Source organism: Passer montanus, unplaced genomic scaffold, assembly GCF_014805655.1.
Source record: "Passer montanus isolate IOZ18808 unplaced genomic scaffold, ASM1480565v1 scaffold11, whole genome shotgun sequence".
Taxonomy (NCBI): Eukaryota; Metazoa; Chordata; class Aves; order Passeriformes; family Passeridae; genus Passer; species Passer montanus.
Window position 1 is genome coordinate 23332852 of NW_024357613.1, and position 23990 is coordinate 23356841.

At 38.4% G+C, this 23990-nt stretch overlaps 1 protein-coding gene across 15 annotated transcripts in view; it reads right to left on the reverse strand.

Annotated features, from left to right (window-relative positions):
- Positions 1-23990, reverse strand: part of LOC120510162 (muscular LMNA interacting protein) — a 103178-nt gene that overhangs the window by 43435 nt on the left and 35753 nt on the right. For 8 of the 15 annotated variants that reach the window (XM_039725763.1, XM_039725754.1, XM_039725727.1 and 5 more), the window contains exons 2-5: positions 17955-18113; positions 15629-15997; positions 8088-9716; positions 2631-2702 (exon numbers count right to left, since the gene is read on the reverse strand). In XM_039725763.1, coding sequence (XP_039581697.1) covers positions 2631-2702; positions 8088-9716; positions 15629-15997; positions 17955-18113 — 2229 coding nt within the window. Of the gene's footprint in view, positions 1-1157; positions 1382-2630; positions 2703-8087; positions 9717-15628; positions 15998-17954; positions 18115-23990 lie in introns of all 15 variants that reach the window. The other 7 variants (XR_005629437.1, XR_005629436.1, XM_039725680.1 and 4 more) reach the window with 7 other exon arrangements.

The following is a 23990-nucleotide window of genomic DNA, read 5'->3' on the forward strand; positions in this document are numbered from 1 at the left end:
AGCAGAAGTTGAAAAATGCCAGTTTAAATTGAAGCATCTACACAAATGTGAAAGAAACTTGAGAAAGAAAGTTAGACACCAAGAGAAAATTTAGAGGCAGTCAAATCATTGCACCTTACATGCCACATGACTGTCATGGAACCCAATTAATACTGCAGAATTGTTACTAAGATCACCCACAACACAATTCTTACTAATTTTATTTCTCATGACCACTTAAATTAAGTAATATAATTACTCACACAGTGGAAAAAAGTTGACTTCTGACAACATGCATTTCTAATTTAATCACATAGCAAAACACTATTTTTAGCACCTTAGGCTAAAAAATATATCTAAAATTATGTTGTTTTACTAATCATATAATAATTATTTGAATATTGATAAAACACTGTTTATACAATTTACAATCTTACTATCCTAAATCTCACTCTTTTTAATGCTGTGTATAAAACGCTTTGCACAAAATGGGAACAACATAAGTACTCTCACTGAGATAGAATGTATCATAAGTTCCCTACCCAACACTTTTGAGGAGAATATTTTAAAATTAAGGCTTGGTACAATGGGGCCTGTGTGTGCCATGTGACTACTTCATGCTTTCTCACAGGAGCCATACTCTAAACTCTTATCAGCTGACACAACAGGACCAGTTTAGGAGCACTACAATTAGCTGCTGCTGCAGATCAATAGGAGATTGTTATCCATGACTCCCAAGGTGGGAGAAAGCATGTTCTCAGGCAATGCTGAAACACACACTTACAAAGTTACTAAGTCAAGAGTCTCTCCTGAAGGCAAATCCTATAAGAGATAATTGATTTCTTATTAGCACTACATGACTGCTTTCACTACTGAAGGATACACCAAGGCTACAATTTTCAGTAAATCCATGGATGACTAAAAGTCCATCTCAACACAGACATTTTTTGAGTCTTTACTTTTTCCACAGGTCCTGGCATTTGATTGCAAAAATCAGTTTTATGTATTGGGATAAGTAACATGCAGGTTGTGAGTCAATGCCCAAGACAGCACCAGCACGACCATCAAAAAGAAATCCATTTTCTTATGAAAAAGTGCAATCAGACAGCTGACATAAGCCCACTAGTTCACATCAGGAGTGTGATCTTAGAGTGAGTACCCTGCTCAGGGCCACCTACCTGGCTTGAGTTGCAGGGTGGTGCAGTCTCAGAGTGCACAAACAGTGCCTTTCAGGTGAAGTCAACCATGAAGTGGTACTTCAGGAGTCCACCAAATTCTTCCACCCGCTAACAGGCTTTCTGCTCAAACAAAACCCTCCCAAAATACATTCTGTAGGGTTGTAGAATCTCCTGCATCAGCTATTTTCCTTTACAGAGTCGTTTCTATTGCACCACATTGCAAGCTAAAGCAAACATAACCTTCATTAGTGCATTCAAGATTTAAGTAAGGGAAGGATCAGGTTTTATGCAATAGATTAAGAAAATTATTCAAGATTAAATTAACATTGGAAAAGAAAGGAATGTGTCTTTTTTCTGAAAAATAATCTGATTTATAGAACTTAACTGATAATTACTCGATCACAATCAGTAACATTTCAAGGAAAAAAATTATCATCTTCAAATTTTATACACAGTTAAGTTCACCCTAATCAATAATTTCAGGCTTTGTAAACTACTAGTGAAATCAACTGAGCTGTATACTTATAGAAATACTTAGATGTGTAGTCAGGAATGTTTAAAGAAATTAATCAGAGGCTAAATTCTTCAACTAGGTCCTGAACAGAAAGCTTTTTCCGATAAAGCTACAAACTGAATGTCAGCATGTCTTTAAGCATGCAAGACACTTAGCTCATTGATCATCAGAGAAAATTTTTGTTAAACAGAGCTATTCTTTTGAGCAAAAATAATTTGGGAAAAATATTTTAAAAATAAATGTCCATGGGTATTTTGAACCCTTAATGCAAAGCTTAAATTTCAATTGGCTTTCCAAGTTAAATTGAATAAGTCTGAATAAGTCTGAATAAGACTATACAGCCCTGCCTTTGCTGACTTTGGTAGTAAATCAATGCACAGAAGTCTGGGGTTTGAATCTATCATTTTCTGTCCTACAGAAAATGATTGTCACCACAAACTACAAACTGGGAATGGCCCACTGGATAGCTCTCACAGTGTTCAGGAAGAATGGAAGTTAACAGTGGACAATGGCCTGACCAGGATGGTTCTTAGTTTAACAAGACAGCAGGTCAAAATATCATATTTTTCATTGTTAAATTTATGGGTCAGCACAGCTGTCATTCAATAATCATTAACTGACCAAGATCTACTGATTGTCATGTCCCAGAACAGCAGTGATTCAGACACTTCCCAATAACAAAACAGATTTCGAGATGTTGTGATAAACGGCAATTCCTTTAGGACACAGATTTTTTCCTTTTTTATAGTAAATTGATTTTCAGAAATTCAGATTAGTGGCACTTTGATCTTCAGTGAAAGTGGTTGACCTGTAAAATGGCTGGAATTATAATCCTGACTAGTTAGTTCCCAGAATTCACATTCTGCAATATCCCCCAACAGAAATGTCAGAATTTGTACACAAAGTTGAATGGTCTCAAATACACAATGCAGTGCCCATGCCTTTGAGCAAACACTAACCTTCTGTTCCATAAGCAATGTGTTTGTAGGGATTGCTGCAAATGCCTTGTAGCTTGTCTTGATCTTGTACTGTTAAAAGGGTAAACCAGAGAGCAGGCAGAGAAGTAAAACAGGGTAGAAGAGAGAGAGGGGGAAGAGAAGGGAAAGGTACGACAGAATGAAAGACAATTACAATCATCTTGCAGACATGTTGCAACAAAACAATGCTTATGTATTTCCTAGAAAAACTATTTCTTTTTAAAAATCTAGTGTTTCTCTTAAGGCTTTAAAGTCCAGCAATGTACATGTTTTGTTCTTTATAATGAAGTAGGACAAAGAAAATTCCCTCTACCACAGAGCTTCCAAAGTAAGTTTAACCACTTCCTGCTGACTGCCACCATTAAATTAATATCAGGGGAGGCTGTAAGTTGTCTTCCAAGTTTTCTTGTGAATTGATATGAAAATGCACAGCTACTTCTATCTGTCAGTACATCCACCACCACAACTGTTGCTGAGTGGTATGATCCTGAACCATGAAATCAGAGAGATTTCTGTGATTGGCTCTCATGAGACTGATTATGATTCTTAAATGCTGAATTGCTCATTTGAGTAGATAGATCATTTAAATCTTCATGCAGCTTTTCATTTCCTGAATAAATAACTCTACCACCCAAACAAAATAAGTATAGGAACTTTCACACTCTAACAAAATGAACAGAACTGGCAATCTAAACCATATGAAATGTATGGGCTTGGGTATGAAAATTCTAAGATGAACCTTACAATTTATTATTTTCAAATAATTTATATTTTAGACTATATTTGTTTGCCCAATTATTTTTAAATTTTTTGTAATCATATTTTTTACATTTTATTTATAAATATAGAGGCTGAATCCAGTAATTTTTAGAAGATTGATGAGACTCCTCTATACTTATAGGAGTTCAAGAAGTACTATTTTAAATCACATAACTTCTAGAACTTTTACTATTACTATTATTAGTAATAATAATATGCTACAATGCTACATTGTTCCCTTTTAGGCAACAATCTGACAAGCCATAAATTCACACAAAAACAGACCTTTAAGTTAGTAACTGATTATTTCTGTGACAGTCAGCCAGAAATAAGGTTATTTGTTAATCAGGTCAGGTTTTCTAATGTACCATTGCCTGCAACAGTAAATACTGGTGATTATGAGATAACAGTCTGAAACAGCATGTTGTACTTTGGGTCATTCTCTTGTTTACTTTTCATTTCCTTTGTATCTACTAAAGGTCTTGATGACAGCAGAGTGGGCAAAATTTTAAATCAGATAAGAAATTTATCCACACACCTGCATCTGTCTTGAAATAGTGTAGGGCACTACTTTTTAATTCTTTCTATACATAATATTGTTTGCTTTTGGCTTCACTCAGTCAGAAACCGGAGAATGAGTAATTTGAGAAGTCAATAATCACAGCAATCATATTGAATGAACAGCTTGACAAAGCAGATGAATGCAAATGCTGGAACTGAACTTTTTCCTATTTTTCGGTGAGAGGGGCATGGGATAGTAATTCATATGAGATTTAATGATTCTAACTTGTATTTCTATCATTCAGTTTCTTCAGCCAACACTTATGCTTTTCATAATCACAGGTATTTCTACAGAATTGATCTAATCCCAAAGTAGGCAAATGGAAAGGTAAAATAAAATAATCTTCTAAATACACCATATTCTCTCCACTAGCTGAAATAGAATCACCTAAATTGTGCTTGGATATGTAACTTTCAAATGTCAAAAGTCATGTGTGGTCAATCCTGTCCTTTGAACACTTAGCAACACTGCATAACTCTATAGACATATTTATGCATATGCAAAAACTATATGTAAAACTTTAGTTATGCATAACTAAACTTATGTTTAGTTATTTTAAAATAAAATAAAATACTGATCACTGAGATGGAAGACCGAATTCCAAATGTTAAAATAGGCATATTCACAAAATGTATTCTTGTTTGATTATAATTGAAATCCAACTAAAATTATATCATTGAACATGTGAAATACAATGTCTTCACTAGTTCCTAGGCTAGTGAAGGCATATAATGAAATGTGCATCATAGATAAAAAGAGAACTATGATCACTTTGAGGTTAGTTGTGCTATTATTTTAACTAAACAAAGACATAACAGACTGTTAAAATGTAAAACTTTCTATACTGTTTTCACATGCTTTATGACTTCCATATACTGTAGAATCTGTGAGCAATGTGCTATTTTTGCAGGTCTCGATGAGTGGAAAGTCTTTGATTTGGTTTCTTACCTATATGAATATCTTTCTTTACACATTATTTCATGGTTTTTAAAATTATTTTTTCCATACCTAATTACATTTAATAATCTGCTTCATAGGAATCTAGCAGTAATTTTAAGCAGTTATGGACAGTTAGGTATGCTGGCCTGCACCACAGTACAGCCAAAAACAAACCAATTCCAACATCAGAGCTTGGGCAAATGCCAGTCTGGGGAGTTTGGGGGGAAATTTCCTAGCTTTTTTGTTCAAATTAACACCTAGGGCACCCACGGGTGCCCTGCAAAATCTGCTAGATATGTGCTATAAATGCTTAAAATCAGTGCTGCCAATCTTGGTAGCTTAGAGCTCCTCATGAATATTCTTTTCTGCTTTATGGTAGGTTTTGTAGCTGTGCTGAGCTCTATGTTGCTAAAGTCAGTCTGTTCCCCAACTATTTTGGGTAGATCTATACGCATTCCTGAGCCACATTCAAATAAGAAAAATCAAGGACTAGAGAAGGATGATACCCCAGGAAACCACTACAAAGTTTTTTCAAAATAGAAAGCTAGAAGTTGTTATTCTAACAACTATTCCTGCAGAATTTATCTGTCCCTGCTCTGTTTCACTGTCCATTTTGCTATATTAGGTCCATGAGGACATTATCAAAGTATCTACAAAGTCTAGGGAGAGGGCTTTTATTTCCTATGGTCACCCAAAGCCAATACTTCACACTGATCTGTGAATTTATGTTTATATTCACTTTGCAAAACAATCACATTTTTAAATCATTAACAAATATAAACCAAGGGAAAGCACACGCTTATACATACATATACAAACAGTTAAACAAATTAATAGGTTATCCTTTGATTTGCATTATTTGGTGCATGTCCAAATAATAGACGTTGGTTTAATGTGTGTCTTAATGTTGCTGCAATGACTGTTGAAGCAACATTAAGGTGGAAAAATTACACATGCCAAACTTTACACACCAAAGGCAAGCACTTCTAGATGCTGTCTTTTTCCCTTGATGTTCACTTAGCGCTTTCATACATTAAAAGATTTTGTCATGCATCAACAGTTGTCAGATAAAGCAATCTGCTTTTTGTCTAGTCATAAAGCTGAGCTGATTAGTACTAGAGAGACCTAAATGCTGCTTAGGATATTAAAGTTTTCTTTCCTCAAAACTTTTCTTTTTTCTCTGGAAATATACTGAGATTTGAGGCTGGAATACCATTGGACAGCCTGCTATCATTAACACATCAGCAAAGTTCATTGAGCTATACTGCAATCTAGGGATGGAAATAAGTGAGCAGAAGGGGGGTTGAATGGACAGTATTATTAACAGCAGATAAGTCTCTGACTCACATTTTAAAGCCATGAGAAACCTTTCTTGCACTGAACACCCAGCTGCATTAGATTTCGATATTTTAGGTCTTCCACCTCTCCAGCTGAGTCAGCTTTGTCTACATGATTAAAAATTAGACCGGACTAATGGTCCAAGTCTGTTATACTGGTGGACACTCTCCAGTCTCCATGGGCAGTTTCAAAATTTCCACCATATTGCACGATAAAGCAGAATTAGTAGGAAAATGGACAGTAGGAAGGACAGAAGAATAACAACCTCTGCAAATATAAACCCAGCAATAGCTCTGTGTCACAAGCAGAGAATTTCCTTACTGCCAGAGACCTCACAGTGCTCAATGCACTAGCCAGCAGGAAGAGCAACTGTTTTGCAATCTGCAGGCTCGGTCATGTGTTACAGTTTGGTCTCAGGGGCTTTTTTCTTGGAATTTCTACAATTTCATATCTCTTTTTGTTTCATTAACTAATACTGACAGGGTGTAACAACTCTGTACAGCTTTGCTTGGCACAACGGTTCCTCTTGGCTCATTTGGATTTTAAAAGAACCGTTCATGACAATTGCTACTTTGTGCTGATTTTAAACTCTCATTTCCAATTAACATTTTTTAAGTCACCCCTGCCATGACCAAACTGTTAGGAGTACATCTGACACAACTTGATCTGGCAGACCAGGCTGTAATTTTGTGCTGTGAGGAAATAAATCAATAAACTATGATAGACTTTGTGTGATGGACAGAGCTCAGATATGAGTTGGAGGAAGGGAACACAACACAAGGAAAGCATAGAGTGCAAAGATAAAAGAGGTTGGAAAGCCTCCTGCAGCTCTGGTGCCTTCTGCAACAAACTCTTCCTTTTTGCATAGCAGCTCCTCTTGTTTTCACCTATCTGCTGCATGTTTTTGGATACCCTGTCCTTCCCTTCTCTTCTCTTTCTTGAGATACACCTTTAAATCCACAGTGTGGCTGGTTCCCAAGCCCTCCTGCAGCAATTGCCATCCTTGCTCATTCTCACTCGGCAGTGGCTCTACTGCCTCTGGTGGATGACAAACAGCAGGCGCATGGCTGATCTGCCAGGTGTGAGACTTCGGTATTTGCAGTCATTTGGGCTGTAGGAAGCTTGGCTTTGCCTTCCCCCTCATCCTCTGTCTAGCACAACAAAATCAGAGGAGTACAAAAGGAAGGGAAGGAGAAGGGGACTGTCCTCATCTTCCCTTGCTGGCCCTTGGCCACAAAGTCTTTGCTCAGGCTGAGCTCATTATTGCCTCTGGGCTAGTCCCAGGGTGGCTGGGGTGAGGAAAGCCTCCAGGGAAGTGAGGACAGGCAGGCTGGGGTGCTTGGCAATCACTTTTCAGGGGAACAGCAAGCTCACATCAATTAAATTAAACTGCTTCTTGCTCAGCCCTGCACCTCAGATCACCACAATTCTATTACTTTCCGTGGGAACACATAAGGATTTATTTTAGAATGGGGTGAATAAAACATGCTTCATGGTTGATTTTTGATACACCAGGATTTTAGGTGAGCTTCACAAATATGTATACTAAATGTACATCAGAGCCACTGCAAACAAATCCGTCTTTAGTAATAAATCAGGAATAAAATATCTTCTTTTTTATGCTAAAGGATTCCTACATCTCTTCCATAATACAGAACACAATGCTAGCAATTGGAAGCATAAAATTTCTTTTTCACTATCTTCACTATTGATACAAAACCTGTTCCTTTTCCATATTTTTTCTACATCCCATTTATTTTACTAGTATTCTGCAACATGGATGTGATTTTTTTCCTAGAAGGACAAACAAATATTATAAAATAAGCATGCACCAAGAGTACCTTGGGTTTGATGTTTTCATGGTCATGAGGCAGGGAAAAAGACTGTGGTGAAGTCGGCTCTCTGGGTCTTGATGGCAGTGTGCCTGGTGACTTGTCTGAGATGGGAGAGCTGCACTTTAACACTGATGAGGTGCCAGAATGCTCAGGTCTCGGAGAGGAGGAGTTAGATCTAAAATCTGCTTGCACCAATGAAGAATTCAATTGTAGCAGATGGGAATTAATATCACCAGTTTGTGGAACCAGTGGGGTAGAGTGAGGCCGTGGGAGAGACCACTGCTTTGAGATTCTAGAATGGGTAGGAGAGGAGGCACTGATCTCCTGAACAGATGTTTGGGATGAATCTGATCTAGATCTAGGAGGTGAGTGCAAAAAACTTGGGGAAGGAGATGAGAGTTTTTCTGTGGGGGGAGACAGCGCACCACTAGGACTGGTAGAAGGAAGCAAAGGATATGACCGGCAAGTGAAGATGGGTGAGTAAGTGTGCACCCTCTGAGACTTCTGAGGTGCCCGGGACCTGGAGGCAGAATGGCCCCGCCCTTCTGGAGAAGGAGAGGTGGAGTATGCAAAGGAAGAGGGAGCCGGGGCACAAGGAGGATGCAGTGAAGACTGCAAATCTGGAGAGGCAACTGATCTTCTGTAGGAGGAGAGAGGGGATGACAAAGAATCTCGGCAGTCTGGAGAAAGTGATTGAAGGGGAAGGTGCTTTTTAGGAGAAAAGGACCTCACCTGAGGGGTGGGATGAGTCTTGGAAGGTAAAGGCAGATGCTGAGCCCATCCTGAAAGCCAATAATCCTCTTTTCTGGGGGAATCTGGCCTTATAGGAGGGCTTGAAAGAGATTTCTTGGGGGTTGGGGGGGTTGTTTTGAACTTTTGATCTATTGCAAGTGTTGAGGAACTAAGGGAGCTAGGGGAAAATGTGGGACAAGAAGCAGGAGAAAGCGGCCTCCGCTGAGAGGAGCCTGATCTCAGAATAGCAGTTAAAAGAGTCAGTCTGGTTGGCAGAGGGGATTTGACCCCTGACTTGGCTGAATTTCCTCTGGATAATGTTTGTGTGCAAGGCTCATTTATACTGCATATGGTTGAAGAGGACCCATAAAGAGAGGGTGGAGACAAAGCTTTAGGGCTAGGAGATAATGAATGTGTTATTATATGTACAGGGAGAGGAGACAGAGCATTCAGTTTTTTGGAAGAACTGGAGGATATAGAATGAGCTAAAGATCCTTGAATTTCAGTTGAACATGGAGGATTGGAGGAAAGATTTGGACTCCTTGCCGGAACGGAGGATGTGATGAAGCCTCCCATTTTGCAAACACAGTCAGGGTTATAGAGACTTGGTGTTTGTAGGTTATCAGACAACCGAGGAGTGGAGTACCAACTCTTTGATGCAGAAGAGGATATTCTAGACATTGAGGGAGGTGAACTATGGGAAGCAGACTGAAAGTAGAGAGATGAATCTTGCTTAGAAAACCTGGTTGCTGACTGCCAGTTGTTACAGGAATCTTCCAGCGAAGAGGCTTGATTCATGTTAACCATGGCACCGCACGCTACTTTCTGATTAATTGGAGACATTAAGTGGACAGCAGGTGGTTTAGAGGAAAGATGATCAGAGGTGGAAAGAGTAGAGATTAACTGGAGAGAAAAAAAAAAAAAAAAAAAAAAACAGAATTGTTAAAATAGGTGGAGCTTGTGGAACTGTTAAACACCCACATTTCAGTCCTGTGGTCATGAGTACAGGGCTTCCATTAGTACTGCTGTGTGGGTTAAGAGCATAGGGCTGTTTGAAGCTTGGACATAGAGCCTGATGGATAAGGTTTTTATGGGGAAGTGACTGAGGCAGACAAGCTATGTGGTACTTAGGGTTTATGACACTTCAGTTTTGTTGATGTAAACAAGGTTCAAGGTTGCAGTATTTTTCCTTTTAGGTAAAACCCAAGACAGTAGTGCCATGAGTGTCTGGAATCATGTGATGCCATCCATATTATGTAAACACAATGGAAGGTAAGAAAATTGCAATAGTGTCCAATCTCACTTTGCCAGTTCACTGGAAAGCAGCCTTTTTGAAAATAGGATTCAAGTCAAGTGTTCTTTTTCTCATTCAGTAAACAACTGAACTGCCCTTCTGCAGCACTGTGATATCAGAATGAGAAATTTGCTTGGAACTACTTAAATCAGACATCCAGTCTGCTTTTCCCTTCTCCTGTCATTCACAGAGCAGAGCATTTGACAGTTTGCAGGCATGTGAGAGTCCTTATCCCCTTCTCCACAGTCTTTCGATACACTAATAAAACAGTAATGAGCTCTTTTATGAGTGTCTTTTTTCTTGGGTCTATTCTAATTAGGATTTGTCAAAACTAATTAGAGCATACAAGTATATTATCAACCTGTTATACAGTTTCATGCTTCTAAAGAAAGAAATTCTCTCAAAATCTTCCAAGTTATTATAATGCTTAAATTAAAAACTGAGGTATACACAATATGAATAAAACATAACAGTACGAAATCATTATTAAAGTCAACTGTAAAACCAAAAGGATACAAACTGTCACCTAACATTTGACTGAGCAATTTGAAAGCAGGGAAATTGACTCCAATTTCATCAAACTTGATGTAAATATAAGAACACCTATTTAACTGCTGTTAGATACCCTGAAAATATTATGCAGCTCTATGAAAGACTATTATACCATTCAGTTTCAACACATGACTTGCTCATAGCTGTGGCTCAGCCTATGAATTATATTTTAATACATATGTCTTACCCATAATAGAGACAAATTATTATGATTATGATTATGTAATATGGTATCAATATAGACAAAACAAAACAACTAATTATCAAGTAAGAGCACATGCTGGAAGAAGCTGCAACAGAAGAGCAAGACTTAATAGCTTTCAAAGGCAAGAATATGCCTAAATATGGGCTAAACACACACTTCAAAATTTTATTAGCCCTTATAACTTAAAATCAGCAAGCTCTTCCTGCTAAATGATACCATACAAATATCAAGACTTTTAAACCAAAGACACTTTCTGCATAAGGTAACTTCAGAAAAGCCAGGGAAATGCTTTTATTTATAGGAAGAAACAGAAAACCTCTGAATGCCTTTACAACAACACCAACTTCCCCTATTTTTTACATGTTTTAAGGTGTCCCATTTCAAAGTGCAAAGTCAATGGATGTATACAGGACAAATATTAGATATAAAAATTAATTTTGTTTATATCCTTGTATATATTTTCTATTCAATTGAGAAATTAGGACTCTTGTTGAAAATGCTGCTAATTAAGAAGAAGGAAAAATACTGGAAATTGAGAATCATTTACCAGCATTTAATCATTATGAAAAACTATTATTATATATGTTATTAAAGATAAAATTATTTAATGAGTTGAAAAGCAGTGTGGTAATAAATCTGATAATTTGGAGCAGCCTCTTGAATTTAATAATGAATTCTGGAAGTTAATCAACTACCAAAACAGAGCTGGTATTTTATCTCTGTATTTCAATCTAGAATAGATAAATTTCCCTTACAAAGACAACAGATTAAAAGAAAGTGAGGAACAAATATGAAACTTCATAGTAAAAGCATATGATGTGCACTGACTTCTAATTAGTTAAAACTTAAGATTTATAAGCAGCTACAAAAATGTTCATGGTAGAAGATGACAAATATGCTCCTGCAAGTAAGATAAACACATTTTGCAGTATTCTTCCAGTTTAAATACCACTGAACATTTACGTGCTGAGCTAATTGAGCCATTAATCAAGTCTCCAGGAATGATTTTGCTATTGCAACACAGTATTAATAACCACATCCATAGATGATCAACCTCTTCTTTACAGGATCAGGGAATCATAATCAAAGTGGCTTGGAAGTGAATTCCAGAGGTCATCTAGTCCAGCCTCCTACTCAAAGCAGGGCTCTCACCAGCAGCAGTGGCTCAGGTCAGCTGTGGCCGTGTCTCCTGAGTCTCCAGAGCTCGGATGGAGCTCCAGCACCCCCAGGCAGCCTGTGCCAGTGCTGCACCACCTCCCACTGAGGAAGCTGCTCCTCAGCTCCAGATGGGATCACCCAGGCTGTGATTTGCAGCTCTTGCTGCCTCACCTGCCCCTGCAGAGGAGAGTTTGGCTCTGTCATGTCCATAACTGCCCTGCCAGTGGTTCTGGGCAGCTCCCAGATGCCTCCTTGGCTGTCTCTTGGTGGGAGTCAACAAAGCCAGCTCCTTCAGCCTCAGCTCACATGTGCCCCAAACATATTTACGCTTTTGTGCTGGACCCCATTCCCTTCCTCACATCTCTCTTGAATTTGAGAGCTGCTGGCCACCAAACTGAGCATGACTTTACAGTTGCAGCCTCAACAGTGCCAGGTGAGACAGAATAACTTCCCTCAATCAATGGAATTTTTTCTGTTCAGGTTGTCTACTGGATTAAAGCCTCCTGTAGGTGAATTAGATTAGTTCAGAAGGAGTGACCAAAGTAGATTTGTGCTTCTTTGGTCTGTGGTTCAACTGCAAGCCTTTTTCTCTTCTCCTGAGCATGTCCCAAAAATGTATGAAGAAAGTTGAAATAGGTGGCAAGGTTATGTTAGCACAAAGGGATAAAGGCACTTGGAAAAGATCTTGATGCCTAGTAGTTAATCATTCCAGAATTTTCAGAGTGGACATAATACTATACTGAGCCTGGCCCAGAAGACCTTCAGCACATTTGAAATGGCAGAATTGAGCTGGAGATAAGGGAAATGGTCATTCTGGTGAGGTCACACTGTTCCGGCAGGGCACAAAAGATGTGATTAGTTATACCAGCAAGACCCTGAAAGATGTGCTGGTAAAACAGGAAAAGGGAAAGAGTGTGCAAACTGAGATGCCAAAAGGCAGAAATCTTGTCTGAGTGAATCATGTCTTCAATTTAGACCCGATCCTGGGCCCAGTTAATCACACTTTGACCTCAGTAGAATCTCCTTATAGACAGGAAAAAATAAGACTGCAACTACAAAGACTGCAACCTGAGAACCAGAAAGTCAGAAGGAAACACCAGAAACTGTGGAAAACTTGAAAAAATCCCTAGAGACAACACAGCAAACCAGACTGCGAGCTGAGACACAATTAATATAAATGCTATTTAGTCCAGTTTCCCCCAGCAAGGAAGGCACATTGTCCAAGCAATTGCATGAGTTAATAGGGACCCCTGACTCATTTGTCTGGAAAAGCCAAACCAGATGGCACTCAATGGACAGATGAACATCAAGTGACTTCAAGTAACTAAAAATCCTTCCAGTTACTGACCCCCCACAGCAAGTCAAGAAATTTCTCCAAGTTGAGCTCATGCTCTGACATTCTCAGGGAAGCTGACATCCTCTCAAGCCAAAGGGTAAATTCCCGAAGGCAGGAGTCAGTCTGACTCTCTTGCATGGCTAGACTCTCTTTAACAAAAAAAAAAAAAAAAAAAAAAAAAAAAAGCAGCACAATCTATAAACATTAAACTATTACCAAAAAAGTTAAAAGTTCCAGATGTGACCAGAATAACAAGTTATTTTTTCAGACTTTGAATATAGCATGGCATTTTCCAATATCAGTCAGGACCTCTATGTCTCACAGAACAGAAATTTCCAATGTTTTAATGTTTTCTTTTTTGACTTTTGTTTAAACAAAGTCAGAAATGAATGAAGCTGAATGAGCCCTCTGGGTCAGTTAGAGTGATCCCTTCTGCAACACAATGGTCCCCAATACTGGTCCTTGCTTTTTTCACATCTGACAGGAAACTCATTGTCTAATTATGTTTTTAAGTTAACATAATGTTATATGCAATACCTCTTATAAGGGACATGATACTGCCCTTATAATCCAAGAACTGAAAAGGTAGCCCATATATGGAGTCCTTTGTAAAAGAGAAATGTACCAACAGGTAAACAATGCATCTCTTTAATATTTTCATAGTTTTTCTCTCATTTCAGAAGTGATGAGCCTTCATTAGATAACAAGTCAGAAAGAGTGATGCCTAAGGAAACACCTTAGAATCAGAACAACAGTGAAAGGCAGCTTGGTAAAACCATTTGTTTAATGAAGCACTAGAGATGGCTAAAGATAATAAGATAATGAAGACTGAGGAAGTACAGTCTTGAAAACTTGTAACTAAAGAATAATGACAAGATATGCAATTACCATACTACATACTGCTTCTGTTACCATATTACATACTGCTTCTCTTCCTGTTCAAGTGAACAGTTAGCAAAGTTGGACTTAATTTCTTGTTCTGCACAATCTTTATCTTCTGTTACCTCACCAGCCAAATCTCTCTTTACTTCTCAAGTCGCCAGAAGCTTAAGAAAGATCCAATATAGGAACTCTTCTGTATAGTACTCTAAAATTCACCCAATTTCTGTAAAAGCTCTTTTTAAAAATACCCAAGTAAGCCTGAACATTGCTAAAGTAAATTTGTATTTCCTCAGAACAAGTTTCTGTTACAGGCTGCTTCCTCTATGTATTCTTACCTATGACTTTAACATTCCTTGTGGAAAATTCTCACTGACTTTACTGGCAGTTTCTCAGAAGCAATGAACATTTCATACTGCTGTGAATCCCAGACTAGAGTGGATTTCTTATCCACAATGTCTTCAATCATAAATTGACTCTTTATGAACTTTTATGAAAAATTGAGTGGCAAAAGTATTTCAACACAAGATAGGAAATCCTGGAAATCATTTTCAGAAACAAAGTAGCCATGCTTAACATTTGTTTTTAAATTCTCAATGAAGAATTGCATTTTAAAGTGATGGTAACCCAGTCAAGGTCAAAGGAAATTCCTGAATTTATTCCATGTGGCACGGACATTGTTATTTTGCTAAAGGTGGAATTTTCCATTGCCTATACACCCTTCAGTATAGATCAGTGTTCTTCCCAAGATGGGAGACATTAACTTTTCATGCAGTAGTTTGGATGGATGCATTTTGTAAATGAAACATTTCAAAGACTCTTTTTTGGAAATGCCCCAGGCAGAATTGAAAATGTAATAAGTCAATAAATGCACCTATAAAGATCCACATTAAATAGAAATTTCATCTTCATTAGTTCTTTGCACCTGTGCAAAGTCAGGTGTACCAACCAATAATCAGAATAATAGGATTTTTACAACTTCTTTCTCTTGCATAAATGACTACAAGAGGTGCTGAGGAGAAAAAAAATCTAGGTATGGGAAGTCTGATGCTAATAATTCAAATGATCTTGAGGCTCCATTGATTTCAATGACCTTACCAATTTAGACTAGCTAGGAATCTAACATTTCCTGATTAACTTGCTGTCATGATGAGCTGCTCTTAAAGGAAAGCATAGATCTGCCTCGTCTGCTCCACACACACACCAGAATCATGTGGAGAGGCAGCAAGTCAAAAGGGTTGGGCCACCTCCTTAAGGTCCAACCGTTACAGAAATGGCCAATTAAAATGTTAATTAAAGAACAAATTGACCCAGCTGCTGTACAAACTGGCTCCATATCCTGAAAGGTTTAGAAAGCAAAGGTTATCTCTAGAGTCTAAACAGCTCATTACCTGATGGTTCTGTGGATCAGTAGTACTGTGGGAAAGTGCAGCACCTGGAAGGTGCCCATCGCCAGGAGGTTTCCGTGCCTCGGTGCCAGGGGAAACATGGCATGTGGTCAGCAGCTGAGCACTGATGGGACTGTAGCCATTGGAAGGCTGGTGGACGTTGCTTGCGGCAGCAGCTACTTCATCTTCATCACCGGAGTCCGTAATCAGGATAAACTCAGCCTTAAAAAGGTCATTCTCCTGCATTTCTCCTTTGCTTGAATTACACCCCAGGGACTGGAAAGCCGGTTGTGTGCTGCCTGCACAGACAGTGGACACACAGTCTTGTTTGGCCCCACTCTTTAAGACCAGCTCATCAGAGACTGCATCAGACTGCAAAAGATACAAGGAAAAATATTCCAGTTGACTGCATTTTATTTGTGTTCCCCAAAATGTGAAGCAATTTTGGCTTTAGGTAGTGGCTGTCTCTGCACTACCAAAAGTGCAGTAGGCAAATGAAGAATTTGGGCATGAGTACACAGCAGAAGCCACTTCCCCAGGGAGTCCCAGTGCTGTGGGGTCTGCCTTCCCAGCAACTCACAGAGCAGCAGGGGGCTCTGAGACAGCGGTGGCCGAGACATGCAGCAGGGGAAGCGGGAAGGAGGGTGCAGCCAAGCCCAATGAGCTGTCAGACCGCACTACACCAGACACGATGGGAAGGCGCCCGGACCGCGGGATCCACGGAGCACACAATGCTCCTCAGAGGAGTCTGACAGACAAATCTGGGACAAAACCTATACATATTAATGAGGGAACAAAGGCCCTTAAGACAAGGCATTCTTCGAAGAGAGCAAACAGACTCAGAGGTCAGAGAGCTTTGCTGTATTTTCAAGCTTCGCAGCACAGACCACAATTGTTCCTCGTATTTTCTGCAATTTCCACATCCAGTATGTCACTTCTCAAGCATGCTTTGGGTGTAAGCAGGAATAGTGCAGATTACACACATGACACACATATCATTAAAGCATGCAGTATCGAACCTGCTATTGTAAATCATGTTTCCCTTGGAAGAGGAATCAGGTAAATTAATAAACACATTGTGTTCTGCAAGAGGAAGCCTCCAGATGGGGCTCATATTTGACTGCTGCTTGAGGAACATGGTAATTACAAATTTCCACTTCACTGGCAGCTCCATGAGTCCTGGAGTTCAGTTCTTAGTAAAAATACTGGACCACAAAGGGGGATATCACCACTATGAGTTTGACAGTGTTATTTTGATTATCTGATGTTGGTTGACAAAGCATTGTTCAGGTTCCAGACATTTTAGTAGAGGGTCAAGTCTGTGCTATGAAGGCCTCACAGCTGCATCAACTGCCAGAAGAAGTTTCTTCTGTCTATAGAGAAACACATGGGATGGACGACAGGAAGACCTGATTCTGCTTTTCCCTGGGCATTACTTATAACAAAACCAATATTGGGCAGCTGTAAATGTAACTAATGAGTTAAACCACCCAGGGATAATATTCCAGTGCATGTCTCTTCAAATACATCCATCCTTTGCCCAGACCTAACCCCTCTTTCAACAGATAGATCACTGAATACTGGAACACGTTCAGGTCAGAGGGCTGTGAACTCCTGTGAAAAGTTTATTACATGGAAAAGCACCCAGAACTGCAGCCCCAGCAACGTCCCAGGGAAAGAGCTGTTACACAAAAGCAGAATTGCCATAAGCACTAATATTAACCTGAGGACTGTAGTAGCCTTTCAAGCAGCATGGAGTAAAATAACACATTAAGTGTTGTGAGGCAGGAAACAAATAAACAAAGGGTTGACTAAAGGAAGGAGAGCCAGGAATGTTGTGCTTATGGCTTCAATGTTGCAGGAAATCACAGGGAGCAGTTTTCAAAAATCAAAAGCTCACTTCCACTTTGATACATTACCATGCAGCTGTGAAAGGAATTGGCACCTTTCTGGAAGCCACAGCACTGGCATTTGCTGAAACCAGGATCCAGTGAACAACTCCTGGTCAATTCCCATGTAATAACACTTCTTGCACACCACCCTTGCTGTCATAAAGGAAGGAATCCCCCTCACCTGCCAGTGCATGACTGACAGAGCACAGAATTGAGATGATCAAGGGTTTCCTTCCAATATAAAGTCTGCCAAAGGCAAAACAAACTATTGAGCAGACACTCGCCTTCTCTTGCACAATGATTCCACATCTTGGTAATTAAACCAAGCACAAGCCAAGAAACTATTCAAGGGAAAGGGCTTCAGTTCACCAATGCTCAGAATAAAATTTTCTTTATCTTTTGAAGAAGTGGAAAAAGTAATGCAAAAATAAATCTACCTTATTTACAATTTTTTCGTTGCTCAGATCCTTTGGTTCCTCTGGAATTGTCACAAGGAACTTAGAGATATCCACAACCTCAAAATGAGTTGGAAGCTGTCCAATGGATGGTATGAATGTGAAGGTCAATGGTTTGGTCCCAGATTCTTGAGAAGAGACCTACAAAACACAAAATTAATTCAACTTCTTTACCCAAATAAAGACAATTTTCATCAGAGTTGAGATAATATGAATAACGTGAAATAATGAATCTACATAACTTACATATATGTTTTTAACTCTACCTGTCATCATTTTGGTAGGGTTTTTTAACTGGTTAATCATGTATTAAAGCTTTATTTAACAGACAAAACACTGCCTTGGTTATACTCATCAACATTCTCTATATTCTAGTGGTATGGCTCAGCAGACAGGAGAACTTTTGTTTAATAGCTTGTTATTATTTCAATTTTCCATAACAAAATCAGGAAACCACATTTAATCCATTTCAAGGCTGTTTTTATCTTTGTTTAACTCCACTTTAGTAGAACAAATATTCAATTATACCAGTGTATCCAGGCAAATTACAGCCCCTAGAGTATTTACTTAACTAAAACCAAATTGGAAAAACTTTTTCTTTGGAAAAAAGCAAAATATGTTCACATTTCTGATGCAAATGCAGCTAATTCTGAGCAGTGTCAGAAATAAATTTCAATTTATTTAAGAGTCTTCTCCATTTTCTTTGGGCTTCCCAGCCACATACACCAACTAGTTGCTTTTCTGTCTGTTTATTTCTCCCTCCCTCTGCTGCCCTCTTAGTAGGACTGTGTATATAGGGCCTGAATGCACCAAAGAAAAGAGAGACTAAATGAAAGCAATTTCACCTAAATGTTTGATTTTATCACAGTGCTCTCTGATCACCTGAATCCCCTTCACAGGAGATGGAACAGGGAGAAGAAGTCCACATCATCATAAAACTCTCAGTTGTTTTGCCAGATATCAGGAAGAGGAACTGCACATCCTTTGCCAGGAAAATAGAGGGAACCACACCCCAAACCACTGAACCCAACATGCTGATTTTCCCACTACTTGTTGGTGTAAAAAATTATTTTTTCTGATTCAAAACTATGAAGTACATTGATATTCCTTTGTTATATCTTATGTAAATCTTATGACTGTTAATTGTCTTTTCAATGATATCTAATATGCAAAGGGTTGAACTGTATTGAATCACACAGCAAAACATGATTATTGCCTCAGCTTCTTTTTTTTTTTTTTTTGCTTGCTTGCTTGTTTAAAGTGAAACAAATTGAAGAGCTATGACTCTCATTATGCTTCTTTGTAATTTGCATCCATAAGTAAATAGCAATTATGGAACAGAGTAGAATTATGGTTTACATTACTTAATCATCTTGTGGCTGGAACATTAAAATGATGGACACAGATTTCCAGTTTTAAAAAACTCTAGGCAAATATTAGTTACTTCTACTGACAGCTGTCTCCTGGAGTGCTTGGGCAAAACAGAGGCAGGTTATATGTAGAAATGCTCCCAGTGCTCTTTCCTCTACAGTTTGGAACAACTGTGCTCTCTCAGACACATCCAGGTGTGCAGGTACAAGGTGCTCTCCTATTTTTACTTCCCCCTCCATTTCACACGAGTGACCAAGCACTGGAATATATAATGCATTGCCTGAATCAACAGTGAAAGAATAACAGCTAAATGCTGCACCATGCCAGGAGCTCGGGTTGTTATTTTACATGAAGGAGAAACAACATCTCCTGAGAGAAGGACAGAGCTAAGGTACTTGAGTCTGATCATTGCTTTTCATAACACAACACAATTTTTAAATATTATTAGCCACCACAATAAACCCTTGGTCCTTGTGCCTGATGAAAGCCAGCTGAGTACCTTCAGTCCTGAAGGACATGCTCCCAGGCGAGCAGCTGCCAGTCCCCACGGCACAGCCAGGGATGCACCTCCAGCCCAGCCCCTGCTGCACCCAAAGTGCCTTCAAGGGGCAGGAGCATCACATCAGCTTCAGTGATTTCTGCACAGCTGACACAATTCACTGCAGTCTTACACCCTACCTGGGTCTACACCAAAATCAGCTAGAGATGCCCTGTGCTTTCCTGAAGACCTGTCGTTTTGCTTTCATCTTCTCTCTCTAATTAGGAAGCGCAGATGATGACTTTGACCACCTTGGTTGTCTTTGAAAACATTTTCCCCCTCTACCTCACCCTCTAGTCATGCTCTTGTTTTGACACTTGACAGCAGCTGTTCTGTATCACTGGATATTCTTGAGTCAGAGGGCAAAATATTCCTCATAAAAGAAAAAGGAAGAGAGGGAATAAGCGTGCAAATAGCAAGCCCAAACACAAACAGATTTATGGCAAATTCCAATATAATGTATCAGCATTGCTAAACTCCCACTATTTTATCTGCATATTTGTAACAAGGAAATACAAACACGAAATTGGACTAGAGGCTCCAGGCTGTTGCACAGTAATGGAGATATCTTGATATCACCTTATTTTGTATGTGTCTTACCCTGCACTTCCAATTTTATTGCTTTGGTGGAAAAATTACAGAACACACAAAGAAAACCTTGCTGTCTTTGGCCTAAAGACATTGTGGAAATAATCACCAAAATTGCTTGCAAGCTAAAACTATGATTGGAAAATACATAAAAATAGACAAACATGTTTGGTTTCTTTTTTAGGTGGGAGATGCCATTAAATCATGACATTATTTTTATTCCCCTAATGTATATTATTTTAGAATTTAGAAAGCATACACAAGCAAATACAATTACAGCACTTCAGACAGTTTCAAGTTGCTAGATACTGCACTAAGCAGTGACAGGACTGTGCTCCTCTTAGTTTCACTCATAGCAATTGAGAAACAGGTACTTCCAGCTGGTAAAACTGGTCATGCAATCTAAGCTGCTTCACAGAAACCTAGACAAGCAAATATCACATGATTAGCCAGAAAATACAAACATTGCCACTGAGGGAAAACAAAAGAGAAATATTTGTTGCTTTAAATTATTTTTAAGTGCTTACTTTCATTTTATATGCCTTTAAAAAATAAATAAAAATACTGTGACATTTTAAAATTTAAATTTTCATTTAACAATGTGAAACAGAAGGAACTGTTACATACTACTTTATTTAAGGTAGGAAAAAGATTTTTGCACCTTTTTTGTATACTCCTCTCATTTACCATCTCTCTCTCTCTGGCTGATCTTCCTAACCTTGAAGAACTGAAAAGAAATGAACAGGCTGGACTTCCAGCACTTCATCACATCTATTAATAGCCACTCTGATATGTAGAGGTAAACAATAAAGAAAAAAGCTTAACGTTCAAATATATATTTTAAAAATATATTAAACTTCTTATCATCTTTTCTTTGTAATCAGTAGTAACAGCAGAGGTAATTCAATATCATACATTCCCTGCTGCTGGAATTCACTTAAATCAATACAGTTACAGTGGCAGAAAAATACCAAACGTGGCATCTATTGAATTCAATACTAAGGAATTCTGGTTTATATTATATAATCAATCTAATGCACATGAAATAACAGATTGTTTATAACTGCAGCCTTCACATTAATTAGTTTTTTGAATAATACAAATTATAGGGTTTAATATAAATAACCTTTGAATATCCATTGGTGTCTATTGACAGCTGCATAATATATTGCCAAAAAGCTTCAAAACGAAAAATTTATTCTAGATGACTTCCATGAGCTCCTATGTCATCAATTTACAAACAGGTTTGTTGCATAATTAATACCATCAATTTACAGCTGCCTTGGGGATAGTAACTTAAATTATATTAATTACTGTTTTCATTACCACAGCTTCTGTAGTCCTTAGTTGTAGAGCCCATTTTTATTGTCTTGGTTACCTTATGAACACAAACGAACACTTCTATTTAATCTCTCATATGCTCTATATGCATTCAGCATACTGCCTATTTTGTAATTTAAATAGAGGTTCTGTTGTCAATGACTGCTTCTCAGGACTTCCTTCTGGAATACAGATTGCTAAAGTGAAATTCAATATGCTGGTTCACGTTACCACTTCTTCCACTGATTTGTTAATGTAAGGCATTCCATTAATAAAACAACACCCCGAGAAAACCTTATTCTAGAAACAACTAGTTCTTCTTTTGAAGATATTTATTTGTTTAAAGGACAGAAAAGGAAATTATGAGTAAATAATAGCAAACTAACAAGTGTGTACATCAAGAAATAGAAACATGGTGACTGAAGCCCTGGTTTGGCCAGAGCACAAAAAACATGCCCACAATTCCTGAGTGATAAATATAGCTCTGACACTCAGAGAGAGCACAGCTAACACAGCTAACACCATTCACCCAGCTAGAGAGAGGGGCCATCCTAAAACACAGCCTGAGTTCTGTAATCTCTTCTTAAACTCCTTTTCTATGTTCAGACTAAAGTCAACGACAAAGAGACATTGCCTCCTCCTCCAGACAGAAAAATCTAGTCAGAATGAATTATCAGTGAATGAAGTGTAAGAATCTTCAGCCTGTCTTCATATCCTGACTCATTATAGCTATCACCTAATGTGGATTAGCTGTTTATTGTGTAATATGATCTCTGGCTTTTCTAAAACCTTTTACAAACAGCAGCAGATAATCATCTGAACACCAACTTTCTCTCTGTGAAACTTCAGAGGAAAAAGCTAAACTCATTCCAAAAGAATGATATTACAGTCAAGATGAAGTTTGTTCCAAAGTTACCAAGGATGACTGTGGTCCAGAAGCTTCCTCAAGTTTTATGATGTGCCCATTTGATCACCTTCAGCAAATCATTTGTGCTTCTTTGACTACATCAACACACACTCAAATGCAGACAAGTATCTTTTGAAAATTAATGTGTGATGTGTGTAAAGCACTAGAAAGAGCAAATGAATAATAGTAAAAAATTTTAATCTATTATTCAAAATGCAAGAGCTCATTCAGATTAAGTGGGGTTTTTTTCGCTCATTCAGATTAAGTGGTTTTTTCAAGCATCATTTTAATTAGCTCTTCAGCCCAGCAGACATTACACAACTGTAATTGCTCTTTGATACTGCTCTACACATATGCAGCTAAGTTTGATGAAAAGTAAAAATAACATTTAATTCCCTACTTTTGCTAAGGGCAAGTAAAATACCTTGCCTGTTATGCTTACTTGACTTAATTAAATGCAGTGTGACTAAATGGTCATAAAATATTAGACCCTAAGATGATCTAGATCTTTAAATTGTATTTCTAGTGTCACTGACACCCTTAAACTGCTTATTTGCTTTCAGACTGTGAAACTTCCTAAGAAGCAACATCTCCCACATTGAAACACTGTGTTGTAACATCCCAAGCTGCTCCAGTCCATCGCCCATGTACAAAACCACAGCAAGGTTGTCCCACACCCAGACTGCCCCTAACTTCTCCCTCAGCAGGTCATCACCACCTCCTTCTGGCTGTCCTCTGTTCATTTTGCTGTGTGGATCAACCAGAATTAAGCTGAAATCTTGTTGCTGATTTTGCACTAGTATGGCCAGGCTCGCCATCTGGCCTTCCACAGAAGGCAGTCAAGGACTGACAAAAGTAGACTGAAAAAGTTTGAAGGCAAAAGAAAACTTTTGAAAAATCAAAACAAAACAAAAAACTGGTGCTGTCTAATCCATGCACATGGATTGTTTATCAAATATTTTTATGTTGATTATTGTCAGAAGACTTCCTGGGAAATGTGAGACTTCAGATCAAATCCAGTGCCTACAGATAAAGAAAAATATCCGCCTTGAAAGTGGAGTCCTTACAAGGTCATAGGACTTATGCCTTCACATGTAAAGCATTCACACTAGCACATTAACAGAAACATTTAAAAACTGATATACATAGTATATGCTTATGCAATGTCATGGTACCTCTGCCCAACAAAAAAGCTTGCACACTGGTTAATCCCATTAGTATAGCAGAGAGCAAAACAGATCCTGATTTTCCAGTCCATTTTTGAACAATTCTGACAAGATTACTCAGTGAGAAA